We start from the raw sequence: 23,388 nt of genomic DNA, 5'->3' as shown, positions 1-23,388 counted from the left end.
GTGTCAGGGAGCTGCACAAAATTACTTGATAAAGTCGTTTTCCCAGATTCAACCATCTGGGGGCTAAAGGGAGAGGAAAAATTAGAAAAAATTAGGTATTTATAACTTACGAGTGGGTGATCTTATCTTAATGAATTTTGATATTTAGAAGGACATCGTGACTCAGAGCTCTTATTTTAAATCCCGACCGGCATTAAGCCTCTGATTTTCCTTTTAAATAAATCTATTGATTCTTAGAATTTTGTTAGAGCTCATACCATATGAGCTCTTGGCTCTTAGCTCTTCTGGCCTCGTCACAAGTGCCATATGAGCTCTTAGCTCTTGTTCTAAGAATAGTTACGACTTGAAATATAACTAACAATAATATACGCAGATACAATGGATTCTATCGCAAACCAAAAATGATTTTGAGGCTTAGACAGGTAGTGAATAAATAATAAAAGTTAAAAAACTGCAATTGTTATATAAAAAAAAGGAATAAGAACCACACGAAGAACATCCGAAGAACCCCAAGAAATAGAGGGAGGGAGAGAAAGTGACAGAAAAGGGGAGGAGAGGGAAGAAGAAAAACTCCCCTGAGTGAAAAGAGAACAAAAAATAAACATATAAGTTACCAGACTTACTAATTACTCATTTAAAACTTTTATTGAGGACTTGTTACAAGAGGTGAGACATATTTCTTCTGCGCGGAAGGATTTTCTTCAAATTAATTAGGAATAAAAAAAAATAAAAAATTTGACAGTATAATAGTTTGCTCTTTTATCCTTCATGTGAGTGAACCTTGAACGTTTATTCTAAGATTATATATCAAGAGGGAGAGGGGGAAGCTATTAGTTCGCCAAAAAATGACAGTTGTTGTTAAAAAAAGGAAAAAGAACCTCACGAACAATAGCTTTAAAATTCTTTAAACCCCCGGATAGCTTTATACCCCCGGAAAGAGAGGGGGAGATATAGTGAGACAGAAGGGGAGGAAAGAAAAAGAGAGTGAAAAAAAGGCATTAAAAAGCAACAAAACAACTCCACTGAGAGAAAAGAAAATATATTTTGTAAGTTAAATTAACAAATTTACTTATTACTCATTCACTAATTTTTTTTTAAGAATAACTACAAGTGGTAAGAGACCACATTTTTTCTATGTGGAATGTTTTCTTCAAATTAATAAATAACGTAGGAATCGGAAAAAATTTTAAATTCGGCGATAGAACAGATTCTTTATGTTAAAGTGTATTAAAGTATAAAGCTTGAATTTTTGAAGCTTTTACCAAATATATCAGGAATAGGGGGCGCAATCCATAAAAATACAAGAGGGGCAAGCATCTCTTTCAGTTTTTCATTGTATGTGGATAGAGAAAAGGGTGATTTTTCGGATTTTTTTTTTCAAATGAAAATACCGACAAAAATTAAATTTTTCTGAAACTCGGGGGCCATTGCCCCCTGCCCCGTCCCTCTAATTGGCTTCAACTAACAAAGAATGGCATCCAGTTGGTGCTAAGAATGAAAACAAATATTCAAAATTTTCTCAGGCACGCGTCCAACTTAAGTTTACTGTTTTTGTGTTCTTCAACTACATTTGCATTACACTTATTGTACAATATACGTAATTCTATATATTCCAAAATGCAATTTCTTAAAGGTATATGCATTTTATGTTAAACTTCGCTTTCTAATGTTTTCTAAAACAAAACATTTTAATTCGCTGTTGCCTATTCACACAATCATATTCAATTTGTATCTACCCTTAGGTCTATCTTCAGAATGTTAGGATGTTACAGACAGTATTACTGGGTATGTTAGAAACACAGCACAACAAATATGTTTTTATATCTTACCAACACGATCCGCTGAAAAGTAAAATAATGATCAGTTGGCATGCACTACATTGTGTTTAAAAGGAAGAAACAAAACGTGTAACAATTAAATTAAGGTACTATAAGTGTAATCATCCATTATAGTTTTAACAGTAAACTGTATTTTTGGTAATAGCAAATGTAAGCAAATGGTGTGCTCAATAAAAGTGGCAGAAAAAGAAAAAAGAGCTAAGAGCTCATATGGCACTTATGCCGAGGCCAGAAGAGCCAACGGCCAAGCGGTCTTATGGTATGAACTCGGGCAACATTCTAAGAATCAGTAGATTGATTTAAAAGGAAAACCAGAGGCTTAATGCCGGTCGGGATTTAAAATAAGAACTCTGAGTCAGGAGGTCCTTCTAAATATCAAAATTCATTTAGATCCGAACTCCCACTCGTAAGTTAAAAATACCTCAATTTTTATAATTTTTCCTCTCCCTTCAGCCCCTCAGATGGTCGAATCGGAGAAAACGACAATATCAAGTCAATTTGTGCAGCTCCCTGACATGACTACCAATTTTCATCGTCCTAGCATGTCCAGAAGCACCAAACTCGCCAAAGCACTGAACCCCACCCCCTAACTTCCCCAAAGAGAGCGGATCCAGTCCGGTTACGTCACGTATCTATGACATTTGGTTATTCTACCCACAAAGTTTCATTCCGATCTCTCCACTCCAAGCGTTTTCCAAGATTTCTGGTTTCCCCTTCCAACTCCCACCAATGTCAACAGATCTGGGCGGGATTTGAAATAAGAGCTCTGAGATATGAATTCCTCCTAAATATCAAATTTCATTAAGATCCAGTCACCCATTCTTAAGTTAAAAATACCTCAATTTTACTAAATTTTTCCAAATTAACAACCCCCAGTTCCCCCAAAGAGAACGGATTCAATTATGTCAATCACGTATTTATAACTTGTGCTTATTCTTCCTATCAAGTTTCATCTCGAACTCTCCAATCTAAGCGTTTTCCAAGATTTCCAGTTTCCAAGATTTCTGTTCCTCCCTCCAACCCTCTATGTCCCCAGATCCGATTCGAATTGAAAATGGAGCATCTAAGACAAAAAATTATTTTATATATCAAGCTTCATTAAAATCTGATCACCCATTCGTAAGATACCTCGATTTTCACGTTTTCCAAGAATTCCGGTTTTCCCCTCCAACTCTCCCCAATGTTGCCATATCTAGTCGGGATTTAAAATAAGAGTTCTAAAGCACAAGATCCTTCTAAATATCAAATTTCATTAAGATCTGATCACCCGTTCGCAAGTCACAAATACCTCATTTTTTCTAATTTTTCCGAATTACCCCCCCCCCCAACTCCAACAAAGAGAGCGGATCCGGTCCGGTTATGTCAGTCACATATCTTGGACTTGTGCTTATTCTTCCCACCAAGTTTCATCCTGATCTCTCCGCTTTAAGCATTTTCCAAGATTTCCGGTTCTCCCCCTTCTTCCCCCAATGATACTGGATCCAGTCGGGATTTAAAATAAGACATCTGATTTACGAGTTCCTTCTAAATATGAAATTTCAATAGGATCCGAACACTCAATCGTAAGTTAAAAATACCTCATTTTTTCTAATTTTTCAGAATTAACCCTCCCCCCACTCCCCCAAAGAGAGCAGATCCGTTACGGTTATGTCAATCACGTATCTAGGACTTATACTTATTTTCCCCACTAAGTTTCATCCCGATCCCTTCACTTTAAGCGTTTTCCAAGATTTTGCCCCCCCCCCAACTCCCCCCAATGTCACCGGATCCGGTCGGGATTTAAAATAACGGCTCTGAGACATGATATCCTTCTAAACATCAAATTTCATTAAGACCCAATCACTCCTTCGTAAGTTAAAAATACTTACTTTTTTCTTATTTTTCAGAATTACACCCTCCCCCCCCCAACTCGACCAAAAAGAGCAGATCCGTTCTGGTTATGTCAACCACGTATCTAGAATTTCTGCTTATTTTTACCACCAAGTTTCATCCCGATCCCTCCACTCTAAGCGTTTTCCAAGATTTTAGGTCCCCCAACTCCCCCCAATGTCACCGGATCCGGTCAGGATTTAAAATGAGAGCTCTGAGACACGATATCCTTCCAAACATCAAATTTCACTAAGATCCGATCACCCGTCCGTAAGTTAAAAATACTTCTTTTTTCTTATTAGTACTTCTTCTTCTTCATTATTAGCACTATAGTCGTGTGTAATTTTATCTACAAGTATGACAATAATTTGACTCGTGCATTATTGAATTGCTCTTGTTTGTTTGTTTGTTTTTTGTTTTGTTTTTTTTAGATACAGTCAGTGTGTTCCTGACTTAACATTGAGTTGCACTGATTAACTTCTGACCATTCTAGAAGCCTAAAATAAACTAGAAAGGTAAGAGTTGGAAAACCAGAGCAATAATAAAAGCTACGAAGTTGCATTGACCCTGACCAGCGCCCATTCTTTAAGAGACGGTCGAAATAAATGACTTATCGATATATAATATTTTATACAACCAATATGTGTTTCATTCGGTCCTTTAGTGGCACAGCGGGTAAGATCTTAGCTTGGTGATACGGGACACTGAGTTCGAACTCAGTTGCAGCAACCCACTGCAAGGCTCTGAATTCGATTCCTGTCATGAGAAAATGTGAAAGAGTTTCCATATTCAAACAAGAAGAAGAAGTATTGCATTTGAAAGGTCCTATCTAATGTTAGTTTCCGCTGGGCAATACGGTTGTGTTGCCCGGCAGAGCATTAATGTTGACCTTTTTTAAGTAGAACAAATTCAAAATGACTGTCACTCTGTCTTTAAATTCAGGTTAAACATTCTTCTACCGTTTGTTATTAGATTTTAGACTTCAAGTGCTATTCAGACAATGCACATTCTACAATATTGTGTGAACACACTGTTCCTCCATAAATCAAAAATGCATGAACGGGGCTTCACTCAACACCGCCATATGCATCAAGAGACACATAGACATGGATACAAAAGATTCTTACTTGGTAGTGAGTAAACGCCTTTAAACGCCTATTTTATTTTGTTTTAGTTTTTTCGCCGAAAAAACTGAATCCGCGATTTTCAGTGTGATGGTATAATCTGTCATATACATAGACATTTCGCATACACTTTTCATTTATTCCACCAAAAAAAACACATTACATAATAAATTTGACAACCACAAATATGAAGTAAGCCGTATTAAAGAGTATAAAGTAAAGAGCGACATTAAAACTTAAAACGAACAGAAATTACTCCTTATATGAAAGGGGCTGTTCCCTCCTCAACGCCCCACTCTTTACGCTAAATTTTGACTCTTTCTCTCAACTCTACTTTTTAAAACAGTAAAAAACTTTAGCGTAAAGTTATCACACTTTACTACATACTATTATAACACTTTACTACATATTTTCATCTAATTAAAGCTCTACATTATATGACAAATCACCTCTGTTCATCCTAAAACATTAGAATAAAAACCATACTCTTTAAACTTTAATAAAGGTTTGTATAAGTATATATTTAAAACTAAGCATATGAGGCAAAATACTTGGAGTAATCATTTAAGGAGAATAGATTTCCCAAAAATTGTTTATAAAATAAGGCAAATAATTATGCGTTTATTTCTTTTTATCTACTTGGTATAGATGGGTCTCTGAATTCTCAGTTTGAATCAGTGGAATGGCATAGATTTTTTTCAAACATTTAAAATAAAATAAAAATGATAAAAAGGGGAAATTCACACAACTTTAGTTAACCACAGAAACATAATGCAACTGCAATATTACTTCAGAATTTCTTACCTACTCAATACCAACCAGTCACAAAATATAGCAATGTTTTTGTATAGGGGATGCATATATTTGTCCATAAAATTGTCTAAACTGCTATAGATACCACTGAGGACTTTTATATTTATTTTGATACATATCATCCAATCATATCTTCACGATTAGTTGCTAATAAATCGAAATCTTTACAGGAAAATTCTCTAACTTAATGCTAAATCTGAGTCATATTTCAAATTTTTATTTTTGTGTGCAACAGACATAGGCTATCAAGGTTTAAACGTCTGATTTAAATATCTGAAAATATCAAGATTAAAAAAACAAGAGCTAAGAGCTCATATGGCACTTGTGACGAGGTCGAAAGAGCCAAGAGCTCATATGGTATGAGCTCTAGCAAAATTCTAAGAATCAATAGATTGCTTTAAAAGGAAAATCAGAGGCTTAATGCCGGTCGGGATTTAAAATAAGAGCTCTGAGTCACGAAGTCCTTCTAAATATCAAAATTCATTAAGATCCGATCACCCACTCGTAAGTTAAAAATACCTCAATTTTTCTAATTTTTCCTCTCCCTTCAGCCCCCCAGATGGTCGAATCGGGGAAAACGACTTTATCAAGTCAATTTGTGCAGCTCCCTGACACACCTACCAATTTTCCTTGTCCTAGCACGTCCAGAAGCACCAAACTCGCCAAAGCACTGAACCTCACCACCTAACTCCACCAAAGAGAGCGGATCCAGTCCGGTTACGTCAATCACGTATCTACGACATTTATAAGCGTTTTCCAAAATTTCCGGTTTCCCCCTCCAACTCCCCCAATGTCAAAAGATCTAGTCGGGATTTGAAATAAGAGCTCTGAGACATGAGTTCCTTCAAAATATTAAATTTCATTAAGATCCGGTCACCCCTTCTTAAGTTAAAAAAAACTCAATTTTTCTGATTTTTCTAAACTAACAACCCTAACGGATCCGTTCTCTAAAAGAGAACGGATCCGTACCAATTATGTCAATCTCCTATCTATAACTTGTTCTTATTCTTCCCATCAAGTGCCATCCCGATCTCTCCACTCCAAGGATTTTCCAAGATTTCCGGTTTCCAAGATTTCTGTTTCCCCCCCTCCAACTCTCTATGTTCCCGGATCCGATTCGAATTGAAAATGGAGCATCTGAGACATAAGATTCTTTATATATCAAGTTTCTTTAAGATCCGATCACTCATTCGTAAGATACCTCGATTTTCACGTTTTCCAAGAATTTCGGTTTCCCCCTCCAACTCCGTTCAATGTCACCGGATCTGGTCGAGAGTTCTAAAGCACAAGATCCCTCTAGATATCTAATTTCACTAAGATCTGATCACCCCTTCGTAAGTTACAAATACCTCATTTTTTTCTAATTTTTCATAATTACTCCCCCTCCCACCCCAACTCCAACAAAGAGGGTGGATCCGGTCCGGTTATGTCAGTCACCTATCTAGGACTTGTGCTTATTCTTTCCACCAAGTTTCATCCTAATCTCTCCGCTTTAAGCGTTCTCCAAGATCCCCCCCCTAATGACACTGGATCCGGTCAGGATTTAAAATAAGAGATCTGAGTTTTGAGGTCCTTCTAAATATGAAATTTCATTAAGATACGATCACTCTTTCGTAAGTCAAAAATACCTAATTTTTTCTAATTTTTTAGAATTAACCCCCCCCCCCCCAACTCACCAAAAGAGAGCAGATCCGTTCTGGTTATGTCAATCCATGTCATATCTAGGACTTATGCTTATTTTCCCCACCAATTTTCATCCCGATCCCTCCATTCTAAGCGTTTTCCAAGATTTTAGGTCCCCCCAACTTCCCCTTCACCGGATCCGGTCGGGATTTAAAATAAGAGCTCTGAGACACGATATCCTTCTAAACATCAAATTTCATTAAGATCCGATCACTCCTTCGTAAGTAAAAAATACCTCTTTTTTAATTTCTCAGAATTAACCCTCCTCCCCCTACTCCCCCAAAGAGAGCGGATCCGTTCCGGTTATTTCAATATCGTATCTAGCACTTACGATTATTTTTACCACGAAGTTTCATCCCGATCCCTCCACTCTAAGCCTTTTCCAAGATTTTAGGTCCCCCCCAACTCCCCCCAATTTCACAGGATCCGGTCGGGATCTGAAATAAGAGCTCTGAAACACGATATCATTCCATAAATGAAATTTCATTAAGATCCGATCACTCCTTCGTAAGTTAAAAATACCTCATTTTTTCTAATTTTCAGAATTAATCCTCCTCCCCCCCCCAACTCCTTCAAAGAGAGCGGATCCGCTCCGGTTATGTCAATCACGTATCTAGGACTTGTGCTTATTTTACCCACCAAGTTTCATCCCGATCCCTCAACTCTAAGCGTTTTCCGAGATTTTAGGTCCCCCCTCAATTCCCCCCAATGTCACCGGATCCAGTCAGGATTTAAAATAAGAGCTCTGAAACACGATATTCTTCCAAACTTCAAATTTCATTAAGATCCGACCACTCCTTCGTAAGTTAAAAATACCTCATTTTTTCTAATTTTCAGAATTAACCCCCCCCCCCCAACTCCCCCAAACAGAGCAGATCCGTTCCGGTTATGTCAATCACGTATCTAGGACTTCTGCTTATTTTTCCCACCAAGTTTCATCCCGATCCCTCCATTCTAAGCGTTTTCCAAGATTTTAGGCCCCCCTAATTCTCCCCAATTTCAGCGGATCTGGTCGCGATTTAAAATAAGAGCTCTGAGACACGATATCCTTCCAAACATAAAATTTCATTAAGATCTCACCACCCGTTCGTAAACTAAAAATACTTCATTTTTTCTATTTTTTCTGAATTAACCGACCCCCCACTCCCCCCATATGGTCAAATCGCGAAAACGACTATTTATAATTTAATCTGGTGCGGTCCCTGATACGCCCGTCAAATTTCATCGTCCTAGCTTACCTGGAAGTGCCTAAAGTAGTAAAACCGGGACAGACAGACCGACAGACAGACAGACCGACAGAATTTGCGATTGCAATATGTCACTTGGTTAATAAGTGCCATAAAATACTTAGAAATCTCCGCAGCTTGAAACCCTGAGAATTTAAATCACCAATCATTACCTATCAAATACAAAGATAACAAACACATAACTATTTGCTTTTAAGGAGTATTTTAATTCGTATACTTAGTTTGAAGCACATACCTACATGCATCTTTATTAGAATTTCTATTTTTCAGACGATTTTGGTCTTTATTCGAATATTTTAGGATGAATAGAAGAGGAAGTGCTATTGAAGAGCTCTAAACGGACAGGACTTCAGACTGACAGGACTGGCCATTACAAACGTTCACAGAAATATTGAGGAAGACATCGACTGTGTAATAAATAGATATTGCGGGAGTAAAAATAGCGAAATAGACTTCTTCCTATATTATTGGGAATTCTGTAATTTAAGCAAAATATCGTGAACTTAAAAAAGCGGAAAGATACGCTAAGTTGTTATGAAAAGTAAAATTTTGATTAGTAAATTTTTAAGATTTTGTTAAAGTTGACACTGTTTATTAAAACACTATTTTTAAAAAGAAATAGTGATGAGTTAATGACAAATGCAACTCTTATGAGTAGAGAGAAAAGGTAACTCACATTTTCAGGTGATAGACTATTATCACCAGTAGCATTTCTTTCTTGGTTTAACGCCGATCTTTCACCTTTGCATGCACTATGGTAATCACTCTTGGCTTTGTTCACCTTCTCATAAAGTTTCAGCCATGGCTTCTGAGCTTTTTTGAAATGATCATCCATTTCCTTTTTTTCTTTTAGCTTTGTCATTGACTAAAAATAAAATAAAAAACATTAACTATTATTACAAGACTATTGGTTGTGCCCCCTGACCCCTACCTGGTGTTGGATTCTTATGTTTCCAAAATCATTCTAAATAAATTTTCTTTAGCTGATCTCAAACAAATATTTACCAGTCCAACGTTTCCAAGACTGAAAAATTGGGTCATTATCTGTCGTGCATCTCTTATAAGGCACATTTCTTACATTTTTTAAAAATATCCTAAACTGCAGATGATCAAAAGCGTAAATGATCGCTAGATCAATATATATATATATATATATATATATATATATATATATATATATATATATATATATATATATATATATATATATATATATATATATATATATATATATATATATATATATATATATATATATATATATATATATATATATATATATATATATATATATATATATATATATATATATATATATATATATATATATATATATATATATATATATATATATATATATATATATATATATAAGATCCAGAAACACCTGATCTGTCAATGAATTTATGAGTTTCCCTTAGAGAAGAAGAACAAAATTAAGAAAAAAATTTAACAGTTTAGTAACAGCAAAACAGGCAAACATTCACCTTCTTCAAAGGCCTATGAATCATTAAGAGAGAGGGAGAGTAGCTTCACACCCACCCAACCCGAGGGTATGGAAAGTTTACCCAATGCCATTCATTATGCAGCACACAAGGTAGGTCTCTTATACTTTTTTTTATACATATCCTAACCGATAGTGTCACTTGTATACTTATACTTTCCCTCTCTCTCTCTTTAGCTCATCTTCTTCATTTTCATCAGTATTTTGATCTTCGTTGTTTCACAAGTTTGTCTCTGTATTGAGTAAGAACTTATTGGGGTGGAAGAGAATATAGAACAGGTAACACTAGACAATTATTGATCTGCGGGAATAAACTTATAGTTAATATAATTCAGAAATTTAGTTAGGTTTAGTCATTATTCATATATCCTATTTTTAGGTCTTCATTTGAAAGCTGAATTATACCCTAAATGTTTGGCGCACCACCCACTATGGATCAAACAGATTTGTGCACCCCAATGGTATTTTGGTTTTTAGAATGATGATGTTTCGCAGAAAAAGAATGGATTGAATATTGTTTCTTTTTCTAGTTTAGACCAGCGGTTTCCAGCTGATTTTGGGCCATGCCCCACCTAGACATTTCTAAAATCCCGATGCCCCACTCGTGATATTTAAATTTTGTTATGAAAATTTTACATGAATTTACCTAAAGGAATCAGATATCCTAGGCATATTTTATGCTAATGAGATATATTGTCTGAATACAACACCTTGTGTATAATTTATAACGTCATTGCAATACTATCAAGCATCTTTTTTTATCTTTAAACCCATATGAATGTGACCCCATTAACATGAACATTTTTATTTTTTTAAATTAAGGCTCTAAAGTATAGTCCAGTGGTGCACGTCCTGCCTATGATCCACCAAAATATTGCCATGCCCCACCATAGTTTTAGACGATTGATATATATCTGTTGAATCCCATAAAATAGGTATAGGATATTACCCGCTAAAAAAAAAAAATTCAACTTCAGTAACAAATATGAAACACTTAGGGATTATGCTTACTCGATTTCTACACTAGGGTTGACTTTGGGTTAGAAAGATTATTATAAAGCTAGCCAATGCTGTGAAATACTGAAGGCTATATTCCCCATTTAGGTACTTTCTATATTGTACTTATACCACATATTTTTAAACTTTTATAGATTGCTATACTGTACAATCTTTCGATGTCTCTGTTACAATAATAAAACTTTGCTTAGACGGTTTTCAAATAAAGCGAATAATTCCCAATAGAACGAAATAATTCCTAACTAATTCCCAATTAACTCCCAAGGACGAAATGAAATTCACCCTTCGGCTCAAATAAGATTTTAACTTAATTCAGAGGATTTTCTTAGAACGTTAAAAAACAGACTAAGAAAACTTTCTTGTTTCCATCTAAAACACTCCTCGGGGACTAGATGATACCAATGGACTTATTTCGTACATTTTGACGGGAAAGCAAGCTTTTATCATAATCTTGTTAATGAAATGAAACCTCTTAAATTGAGAAATTCTAATCTTTTGTAGCAAAATTCCTTGGAAACTGGTCTCAAAAATCAATAAAATAAATTGAACCAGCTAATGTAAACAACGTGAAAAAGAAACTGTCAGAGTCTTAGTAGTATCAAAATAAGAAGCCAGAACAGAGGGGACGCATCATCCTTCCATTAAATTCCACCATTCAAAGGGACCCTGTTGACTCAAAAACGTAAATTTCCTCGCCCTTCACGGCGAGAAAAGCCAGAAAAGCCAGAAAAGCAAGAAAAATGCACCTAGGACATTGTGGACAGGAGTGCAACCAGTTCATCCTAAGGCTACAACATATTTTACGACTCATGCAGGGAAAGCATCGATACTTGCCAGGAGTAATTATACATCGATGGAATGCCACTGAGAATCAATATTTTGCAGTATCCTATCGAATATTAGGCAACATTGCAATCAGTTCGGAGCAACCACTGAATTGCTTGTATGACTTAATTTTTGAGTAAAAATTGTGCCATTACGATAATATTGGAGGCTATAATACTGAGGGGTATGTAAATTTTTCCCATTCATTTTTTTTGCTTGCTATATTAGTAGATTAAATATTAAAGAAAGTGTTATTCGAGAATCGATACTTCCCAGCAGCTTCCGAAGCATCGATACTTCCCAAGAGTATTTATACATCGATGCAATGACATTGAGACATTGAGAATCGATACTTTTACGGTTCCTGTCGGATATTAGGCAACATTAAAATCAGTCCGGAATAACCACTAAATTGCTAGTGTGACTTAATTTTTCGAGTATAAATTGTGCCATTATGGTAATATTGGAGGCTATAATAATGAGGGGTATGTAAATTTTTCCCCATTCATTTGCTTTTGCTTGCTATACTAGTAGATTAAATATTAAAGCAAGTGTTGTCCGAGAATTGATTATTTACTCTAACCTAAGGATTGCACATTTGTGCACCTATGGAAGTCACTGTAACATACTAGTTCGAAAGAAGGAAAAACAAATGAATTACCTACAGAAACTAAAGGGTTTATATAACGTACAAAATGTTCAAGAAAAGTTAATATTTAAAGCTTCGTCAGCCCGATCTTAGAGGAAGAAAAAAATATTGTGGATAAAAAGGAAGGCAACAATGGATTTTTGAAAACATCAGTAATTTACAAAATGTCGATTGCAAACATTTTCTACCGGCTAATGTGCATTTTGGAGCCCCAAATATTACGCCACACGTGGCATATTAACACCATACAACGCCTAATCACGTCGGCAAGTTCCGCGCACTGCGTGTTTCCCCTTTTGTTTTGATTTACGATTTACGTTGTTTTGTTTTGATTTACGAAAGTAGCAGCTCCACGAAGCACCCTTACAGTGCGAAGTGATGTAGCCGACACATTGGGCAAAGATTGTACACTTTTATTCAGTGACCTTTACGTACACGTTTTTTTCTCTGATGTGAAGACATCGCAAGATTCATTAGGTGGTGGTGGATGTAGGATCTCTCTCACTATGGATATTGCCAATCAACAAAAGTAATTAAGATATACAGACAGGAGACACCTGGGAAATTTCAATAGAGAATATCATCATAAAAAAAAAAAATTAAAAGACAGAAGAATTGAGTGTGACGTGGGACTATCACTCAAATTAGAATCCAAGGATTCACACAAGATAGGTATCTTATACTTTTTTTTATACATATCCTAACCGATAGTGTCACTTGTATACTTATACTTTCCCTCTCTCTCTCTTTAGCTCATCTTCTTCATTTTCATCAGTATTTTGATCTTCGTTGTTTCATATGCTTTTCTCTGTATTGAGTAAGAACTTATTGGGGTGGAAGAGAATAAAGAACAGGCAACACTAGACAATTATTGATCTGCGGGAATAAACTTATAGTTAATATAATTCAGAAATTTAGTTAGGTTTAGTCATTATTCATATATCCTATTTTTAGGTGTTCATTTGAAAGCTGAATTAAAACCTAAATGTTTGGCGCACTACCCACTATGGATCAAACAGATTTTTGCACCCCAATGGTATTTTGGTTTTTAGAATGATGATGTTTCGCAGAAAAAGAATGGATTGAATATTGTTTCTTTTTCTAGTTTAGACAAGCGGTTTCCAGCTGATTTTGGGCCATACCCCACTTAGGCATTTCTAAAATCCCGATGCCCCACTCGTGATATTCAAATTTGTTATGAAAATTTTACATGAATTTACCTAAAGGAATAAGTATAGTTTTTTGGGTCGTCTCCTAGGCATATTTTATGCTAATGAGAAATATTGTCTGCACATGAGAAATATTGATGCACATGGATACAAGATTAAAATGAAAAATTTTTTTAATGTTTAAGTTAACTTGTCCCTCAACTTAGTCAGAATTTCGATATTCTATTCGATTTTTATCAAGGTGTCGTAAAAAAGTGTACTCTAGCTAAAATTTGGTCACTAATTTAAACTAGTCTTCTTCGAATAAGTCGAAAAGACGTACTACATTCGCACAGTTTTTGGCTAATTTTAAATCCTCTTCCCTCCCCCAAAGAATTGGTCATATTGCTTGACTGCATCTTCTATTTTGTATTCCCATTTCTTACATTAGAACTCAGAAAATAGATTTACCAAACAATCCAATTTAGCAAGAGCTAAGTTGCAAAGGAGCATCGCTAAGGGGCTAGGGGAAAGGGGACAACTTTCCCTGCATAAGTGCAGAGCAGGAAGGGCCAGAAAGCCAATGCCTTACCCAACAGAGGTTTAAAGGGGGTCAGCTCTAATCCCCCTCTAGATACTGTGGACTCTGCTCTGAAATGTCTGAAAAAAAATACAGTTTCTTTTTTTGGTACCAAAGTTGTGCCCCCCAGAAGAATTCAAATTTACCATTAGGAATCCCTACACGACAACATTCCTAATGGATTTAGATCTGAAAACCTTTCATGCATTCTAGCACGTATGTGTTTTGAGGATTCTACGTATCTCTGGCTCTGGGCTCATATCACTAGTTTTAGCTACAAGTTAAGAACAATTCCCCAAATGAACCTACATATTATAATTTTTAGAATATCAAATACCAAAGTGTAATTTTGTGACTTTTTAACAAACTAAGAACTGAGACATAGAAGTATGTTCGTCCAATACAAGCGTGTCCAAAGGGGACGGTCTTGGACCTCCCCATCTTCTTTCAGAAGATCAATGTAATGCAAAGACAGCGTAATTTTAAATAGTCCGAGAAAATATGGCATTTTTCTGAACAGAAAAAATCTTTTGTTAAACAACAGTCCCCTGAAATTTTTTCTGGTACCATTTCTCCCCCCCCCCATTAGAAAAGAAATGTTAAGGGTACCTTGATCAAGGGCACGGACGAAAATCCATATTGATAAGAAATTACTTGTCAGCAAAATCCTAAACGTCTCACTTTTTTTCTTTTTTTTTTGCATTGCATAGCTGCAAAATCTATACGAGTACGAATTGTTAGAAAAATCAATTAAGATAGGTGTTAAAGGATTAAGTCATTTTCAAGCATTCGCGCCTAGTGTGGAGAAAGAAATATTTTTCTGAAAGAAAAATTATATAGAAAGAAAGTTATTTTTAACTAGAAAAATTTCTTTTCATTAATACAGCTGGTGACTAAACTATCTTTACAAAATGGTTTTCAAGTGGATAATAGAGAGCATGGGTTGAAGGACCAAAACCTGAAACAAAAGAACAACCAGCCCGAGGTAAACGATGCCCACAGAAGATAAGTAAATAACTAAGCTGATAAGTAAATAACTAGCTGGCCAATCAAAGATGGTTTTAAATTTTCACATTATTTAGCTTAGGTTACAGAGTGGCAATGTGATACCACTATAGTTCCAAAAAGACGTGGACGATTACTTTATAGCGAGCCAGAAGGACAAAAAAAAATCATCAAGAGGGCACTTTCAAATATATAAAAAATATTAGCTCCTCCCTAATAAACTCCATCCTTCAATACATTAAAAGGAGCAAATTTAAGGGTAGTACTTGTCAGAAGAATGGCACAGGGGTATAAGTGTCATTGATTTTCTTGACACGTAGCACATGGGTCGATGCGCCCCTTCCTGAAAATTCAATAAAAAAAAATAATTTTTTTAGCTGAAAGTAAGGAGCGACATTAAAACTTAAAACGAACAAAAACTACTCCGTATATGAAATGGGTTGTCCCCTCCGCAATCCCTCGCTCTTTACGCTAAAGCTTTTAATTGTTTTAAAAAGTAGAATTGTGGCAAAGAGTCAAACTTTAGCGTAAAGAGCGAGGGATTGCGGAGGGGACAATTTCATATACGGAGCAATTTCTGTTCGTTTTAAGTTTTAATGTTGCTCCTTACTTTCAGCTGAAAAAATTAGTTTTTTTAAATTTAATTTCTGAACATTTTTGAATTAATGCATGTTTGGTTTTGGCTCTCCGCAGATAAATTATTTTATTTTATTATTTTATTTGAAGCTCTTTCTTCAAACTAGGCTTTGAATATTGACAATTTAAATAGGCTATTCTCTTTGTGTATAAACTAGCCTCACAATTAATTTATTCTTATTGTATTTTACTATTAGCTAATTTTCAATAGAAGACCATTCGGTAATCTGTTATTCATTACTGAAGCAGAACAAAGCCTAGTTAAATGACAAGGGTCAAAATCTGGAAAGATCGAATCACAATCCCAAAAAGACATGTTTATGCATATTTCATTTCACGAAAAATTTGAGTGGGTGCATTCTTTTTAGCTTAGAAAATTGTGCAAGGCCAATGACACTTTGAAGAATAGACCTAACCAGCATTAGGGAAGATTTTTTTTAAAGTTAATGCTGGAATCAACTCATCTTCACCAAATTCTTATGGCCTGACAATTACCGAAGAGGTGAAGACAGTAGCTTGAAAATAAAACCCAATTTGGGCAACAGGTCCGTTCCTGTTAGTTTTCTTTATGCAGTTCGACAACATTTTTAAGGCAACGAAGACTTTCTTTTCTGTTTGTACCATTTTTCATCGTTCTTCACGTGTCTGGGGAGGGGAATCTGATTTCCCCTGGCTTTGAATCTGATTTCCCCTGGCTTTGCAAGTGTGGAACATTTTTACCTTGTGAAAGGGAAGGTGGCTAGTCTCTAATTTAAATTATCTGCTTTATCTCTTCATTTCGGAAAGTGAAAAAGAACTTTAATTGCCTAAAACCTAAAGACATACAGACCTAAGGAACATGTGGGAAGCTTTTTTCAAAGTTAATTCTTGAATCGACCAATCTTCACCAAATTCTTAAGGCCTGAAAAATAGGGAAGAGGTGAAAGATGGCAGCTTGAAAATAGGCCCAGGTTTAGGCTGCAGATCTATTCCTGACAGTTTTCTTTACCTAACTCCATAACATTCCAAGGCCACGAAAAGACTCTTTTCTGCTTATACCATTCATTATTGTTCTAACAGCATAATTCTGTGTTCTTCACTTTCATTTTGACATCTTCTGATACTCGCTTTCGCGCGTCAGTTAACCGCAAAATTCTTTGTTCTTGATTTTCATTTTGACATCTTCTGATACTCGCTTTCGCGTATCTGCTAACCGCACAATTCTTTGTTCTTCATTTTCGTTTTGACATGTTCTGATTTTCACCGTCGCTTGTAATTCTCGCAGCCGCTTATCTTCTAGCATTGCACTTATTGATCCTCGTTGTCGCATATCTTCTAACCACATATTCCTTTATTTTTTATTTACAATTTTCCTTCGTTCTGATCCTCGTTGTCACGTGTCTTGTAACTGCATATTTTTTTTTGTTCTTCACTTTCTTTTTGACTCGTTGCATTTCTCGCTTCCGTTTATCTTTTAGCCGCAAATTTCATTGTTCCTCAATTTCGTTTTTGACTCGTTATAATTGTCGTTTTCACAAGTATTCTAACCACATATTTCTTTGCTCTTCATTTTCGTTTATCATTACTTCAGACATATTTTCAATGCCCTTTACCTTAGCTGCTCGAATAGGTCTTGTTACATTTGATGATTGTCCTCTTGTTTCATTTGATTGTCCAGTTTGTTCATTTTGAGCAATAGTTAATTTACGTTTTTGTCCTCTAGGTATTATGAAACTGCTTAAAACGCCTTCTTTATTCTTCACTGTCATTTTTGATTTGTTCTGATCCTGGTCATCGCATGTCTTGTAACCGCATGTTTCTTTGTTTTTCACTTTCATTTTTGACTCGTTGTAATTGTCGTTTTAACAAGTATTGCAACCACATATTTCTTTGCTATTCATTTTCGTTTATTACTATTTCAGATATTTCTTCAATGCCCTTGTTGTCCTAGCTGATTTGATTCGCATTGCCACATTTGATGGTCTAGGTTGTTCAATTTCACCCATTGTGAATTTGCATTTCACAGGTCTTCCTCTTGATCTTATCTCATTTGATGGTCCAGTTTGCTCTTTTTGAGCAATTAAATAAAAAAAACTAGTTTTTTTAACTGAAAGTAAGGAGCGACATTAAAACTTAAAACGAACAGAAATTACTCCGTATATGAAATGGGTTGTCCCCTCCGCAGTCCCTCGCTCTTTACGCTAAAGTTTGACTCTTTGCCACAATTCTACTTTTTAAAACAACTAAAAACTTTAGCGCAAAGAGCGTGGGACTGCGGAGGGGACAACCCATTTCATATACGGAGTAATTTCTGTTCGTTTTAAGTTTTAATGTCGCTCCTTACTTTCAGTTAAAAAAACTAGTTTTTTTTATTTAATTTCTGAACGTTTTTGAATTAATGCATGTTTGATTTTGGCTCTCCGCAAATAAATTATTGAAATGAGATTAGTATATTAATTTTTTTTTTTTTTGGCTAAATGGCTTTCTCTTAGTTTTGATCAGACGATTTTGAGAAATAAGGGGTGGGGAAGGAGGCCCAGCTGCCCTCCAATTTTTCGGTTACTTAAAAAGGCTACTAGAACTTTTAATATTCAACGAACGTTTTTATTAGTAAAAAATATACGTAACTTAAGAATTAACTTACGTAACAAACTTTTATATTCTTATATTTTTATTATGTGTACGAGGGGGTTTGTACCCTCGTTAATACCTCACTCTTTACACTAAATCGTAAGTTTTGTTCCAATTCTTTAAGAATGACCCCCTGAATCAAATAGGCCGTAGAATAAATAGTTGAAATCACTAAAAATATTTTAGCATAAAGAGCGAGGTATTTATCTCCTCCTAAATACCTCGCTCTTTATGCTAAAGTATTTTTAGAACCCTTCATATGCGTAATAATCTCTGTTTGTTTTAAATTTCAATGCTATTCCTTACTTTCATTTGAAAAAACGTTTTCATGTTTATTTTTTCATTGTTTTTTTTTTATAGTAATGCTAGAAAATCCTGCGCCCTTTTCATAGAATTCTTTTCCCCCATGGCATATTTCTCCAAGGAAAGATCCTCCCACATAGCCCCCTCCCTCAACCCTACCCCCAAAACCAAAAAATTCCCCTGAAAACGCCTGTACACTTCCCAATAACCATTATTATATGTAAACACTGGTTGAAGTTTGTAACTTGCAACCCCTCCCCCAGAGACTGTGGGGGAGTAAGTCATCCCCAAAAACATAGTTATTAAGATTTTCGATTATTCCAAACAAAATGGCTATCTCAAAATTTTGATTCGTTGACTTTGGGAAAAAAATGAGCGTGGGAGGGGGCCTAGATGCCCTCCAATTTTTTTGGTCACTTAAAAAGGGCACTAGAACTTTTCATTTCCGTTAGAATGAGCCCTCTTGCGACATTCTAGGACCACTTGGTCGATACGATGACCCCTGGGGAAAAAAAAAACAAAAAACAAACAAATAAACACGCACCCGTGATTTGTCTTCTGGCAAAAATGCAAAATTCCACATTTTTGTAGATAGGAGCTTGAAACTTCTACAGTAGGGTTCTCTGATACGCTGAATCTGATGGTGTCATTTTCGTTAAGATCCTACGACTTTTAGGGGGTGTTTCCCCCTATTTTCCTAAATAAGGCAAATTTTCTCAGGCTCGTAACTTTTGATGGCTAAGACTAAACTTGATGAAACTTATATATTTAAAATCAGCATTAAAATGCGATTCTTTTGATGTAGCTATTTATATCAAAATTCAATTTTTTTTAGTTTTGGTTACTATTGAGCCGGATCGCTCCTTACTACAGTTCGTTACCACGAACTGTTTGATTGTTAATTTATGTTGTTGTCCTCTAGGTATTATGAAACAACCGAAACTACCTTTTATAAATAGACTCATTACACTTGGCGTTTTATACTTAGCTATGTTTCTTGTGTAATTTTACATGCGTCATAGATACAAACAGTGATACAACCACTCCTGAGGCATAAAGGACGTATTTATACTTTTGAAATGTGCTTATAAATATGAGGTTACTCATTTTAACGAAGGTTCTCAAATTTGTGACATATCTGCATCATTTTTTAAGGCCGGAAAATCTATTGATGCCAATTTTCAAAAAAAAAATAAAGAGCCATTTTCGAGAAAAATAGCTTGAATGTGAAGACAACATTGATGGGTTATTTTCGATCCTACGGGTATCGTACATCATGAATTTTCCCTTAGGGGGAGAAAGCTAACCACAAATACTGCAGAAGTATCCTTCAGCGTTTGCACAAAAATGCTCAATAGAAAAGGCTTACCCTTTGGTAAGAAAAAATCGGATCCTTTTACCCCGATAACTCACATGCACATTGTTTCTCCCTAGTTGTTTGATGTTCTCATTGAAGTAACTCTAATAGCTTCTTTTCCCTGCGTGGATCGGTAGCGACAATTGTATTTATTATTATTGATGGTGGTTTTATTTGTTTTTAGTTTAGTGTTTTTTCTTTTTATCTTGTGCTGAGGACGCCTAGCTTAGATACAGGCGAAATATCCGCATTATTTTAGTATTTTTTGTCTCTTGTCTCTCCACTAGCCAAAGTCTCGTTTGATTTTTTTTGTGGAGTTTTATCTATCTTTGTTGTTTCTCCCTGATCTACGGATTTTTTACCCACTTCCACACGCCCGCGTTATCACACCCCCCGTTCCCCTAACCTGGCCCCAGTTAACTTCTACCTGTTTCTTAAACTAAGACTGACTCGATTGACGACACCCAACCAAATACACCGAGAGTTCTCCATATTTTTAAGGAAGGCAATTTTCAGGAACGCTTCCAAAGTGGAGACACCTTTGGAATCGGTGTTTTAAGTCAGAGGAGGAGTACTTTGAATCCGTCGTAATAGCGTATAAGTGCTAACATTTTTCAATAGCGAAACCAGTCTACAAAACTTTTCAATCACACCTTGTGTGCCGTATATATTCTCAGTTTTGATATTTAAACCTTATTGGGAGGATTATCGCACCTCTAGAGGGTACAATTTTACATTTAAGGTTTTTATTTTAAATAGCGGTGGTCAAATTACAGCCTTCGAACATCTTGATATAGTCAGAAACATGCAAAGCGTTTTCAATTGCAAGTCCAGTGTTTAAAATTTTTTAGTCCCACTTTGTATACTGTATATTCCTAGTTTTGAGCTTTAAACCTTATTTGAGGATTTTCGCACCCCTAGAGGGCGCAATTTTACATTTAAGGTTTTTATTTTAAATAGCGAAGACCGAATATCAGCCTAAGGATTCATAAGTAAAATATCAGCCACAAGTAAAATTGAACATCTTGATTGAATCAGACATGCAAAGCGTCTGCTATGCAAACATAACGATTCTTCTGTGATCTCGTTTGAAACAACGTAAAATGTTTAGTAAAATATTTGTTTAATCATTATATTTACAGTTGACACTCTACTTTTAGAGTTCAAATTAAGACAACTTCTTTCAAAAAATCTAAATTTTTTAGTCATTATTATAAGTAAATTGATGTTTACTTTGTCTAGACATTTAAGTTCTATCTTTTGATCACTGTAGCCTCGTTGAGTCTTCTTATCGAATCCTACTACCACGTAGTATGTTTTTTATTATAAATAAAATATATTTTAGTTTGATTTGTATATGTTTTGTAAATGCAAGCCACGATTCAGACAAAAAAAACAACACCAAAAAACAACTAAGAAATATATTTATTGCCTATAAATAGTTACACATGCAGTAAGTGCTTGGAGTGAGTGAAGATAGGAAATTGAAAATACCTTTCTAGGGCCTAATTTAGTCTGTTGATCTATTTTTTGAAAGGTCCATACACAACTAAAAAAAATTGAGGGGGTTTTTCAAAATCATACTCCAACCACGTACATTTTGTAAAACCTTTTTTTTCTCTTTTATTTATACCGGCAAAACCGTAAAATAAATTTATCTTAAATAAATGAGATGAAATAAAATAAATAAATAAGAGAAAATATTTTTTCTCATTCATACCCGTACATTAACAGTGGGGGAGGGGCGAAGGGAGAGAGATTCCATGACTGCGTGCAATGGACTCGCCATTGGGATCTCCTTTTAACCATTTATGGCTGGGAAACACCATACGGCCGGGCAATACAAATCGGTTTCTTGATACTTTCTTTGGTGCATTAAAGAAAGCGTTAAAGCCCGGTAAATCAAAATTTAAGAAATAAGCTAAATTATTACTTCTTTTCTAAAAATTTTAACTACTATCTCAGGCTCGTATACGGGAACTATTTTCCAGGGATGAAGTCATTAATAAAAAACAAACTTAATTTTAAAATTAAAATTACAAGTACCCAAAATTCGAGACAGTTTAGGATTTCAGGAATAGTCTGGCTACGAGATTATCCCCCCCCCCCACCCTTGCGTCCTTCCCTGTATTAAATATATTCTATTTTCGTCATTTATGTTGTTTAATTGTAAACAACTTTGATTGTCATTTGATTACATTTTTGCTGATATCTTGATAGACAGATATTTCTTAAAATTTAAGCAATCGAGAAATTTGTTTGTTTTTGTTGATTTTTTTTTAAGGTTGATAAAAGAGAAGAATAAACATAATATTCATCTTTGTGATTTCACCATAAAGTAAAGAAATTATTTCATAAACTTCACTTTGTTATTAAATGGATCTTTTTTTTTCATTTTTTTTTTTTCCGATGATGGTACAATAAATAAATATTATTTCCTTTCTCGTTTTTAACATTACTCTGTTGAGTATAAGAATGCTTCGAAAAATATTTGAATATTTTTTTTTGTCCATATTTTTCATTGCAAATACATAATGTTATTTCTTTAAAATTAAATAAAAAAAACTAATTTTTTTAGCTGAAAGTAAGGAGCGACATTAAAACTTAAAACGAACAGAAATTACTCCGTATATGAAATGGGTTGTCCCCTCCGCAATCCCTCGCTCTTTACGCTAAAGCTTTTAATTGTTTTAAAAAGTAGAATTGTGGCAAAGAGTCAAACTTTAGCGTAAAGAGCGAGGGATTGCGGAGGGGACAACCAATTTCATATACGGAGTAATTTCTGTTCGTTTTAAGTTTTAATGTCGCTCCTTACTTTCAGCTAAAAAAAAAATTGTTTTTTTTTATTTAATTTCTGAACGTTTTTGAATTAATGCATGTTTGGTTTTGGCTCTCCGCACATAAATTATTAAAATTAAATTTGTATATTAATTCTTTTTTGGCTAAATGGCTTTCTCTTAGTTTTGATCAGACGATTTTGAGACATAAGGGGTGGAGAAGGAGGCCTAGTTACCCTCCAATTTTTCGGTTACTTAAAAAGGCAACTAGAACTTTTGATTTTTAACGAACGTTTTTATTAGTAAAAAATATACGTAACTTAACAATTGACTTACGTAACAAACTTTCATAACCTTATATTTTTATTATGTATACGAGAGGGTTTGTACCCTCGTTAATACC

The 23,388-nt window shown here is 35.0% G+C and overlaps 1 protein-coding gene across 12 annotated transcripts in view; it reads right to left on the bottom strand.

Moving 5' to 3' along the window:
* LOC136041229 (protein kinase C and casein kinase substrate in neurons protein 2-like) overlaps window positions 1–23,388 on the bottom strand; it is a 119,068-nt gene that overhangs the window by 38,016 nt on the left and 57,664 nt on the right. For all 12 annotated transcript variants that reach the window (XM_065725806.1, XM_065725811.1, XM_065725812.1 and 9 more), the window contains exon 4: window positions 9,251–9,439. In XM_065725806.1, coding sequence (XP_065581878.1) covers window positions 9,251–9,439 — 189 coding nt within the window. The remainder of the gene's footprint in view (window positions 1–9,250; window positions 9,440–23,388) is intronic.

Source organism: Artemia franciscana, unplaced genomic scaffold (assembly GCF_032884065.1).
Source record: "Artemia franciscana unplaced genomic scaffold, ASM3288406v1 PGA_scaffold_1180, whole genome shotgun sequence".
NCBI lineage: Eukaryota > Metazoa > Arthropoda > Branchiopoda > Anostraca > Artemiidae > Artemia > Artemia franciscana.
This window is presented reverse-complemented; position numbering and strand designations above follow the sequence as displayed.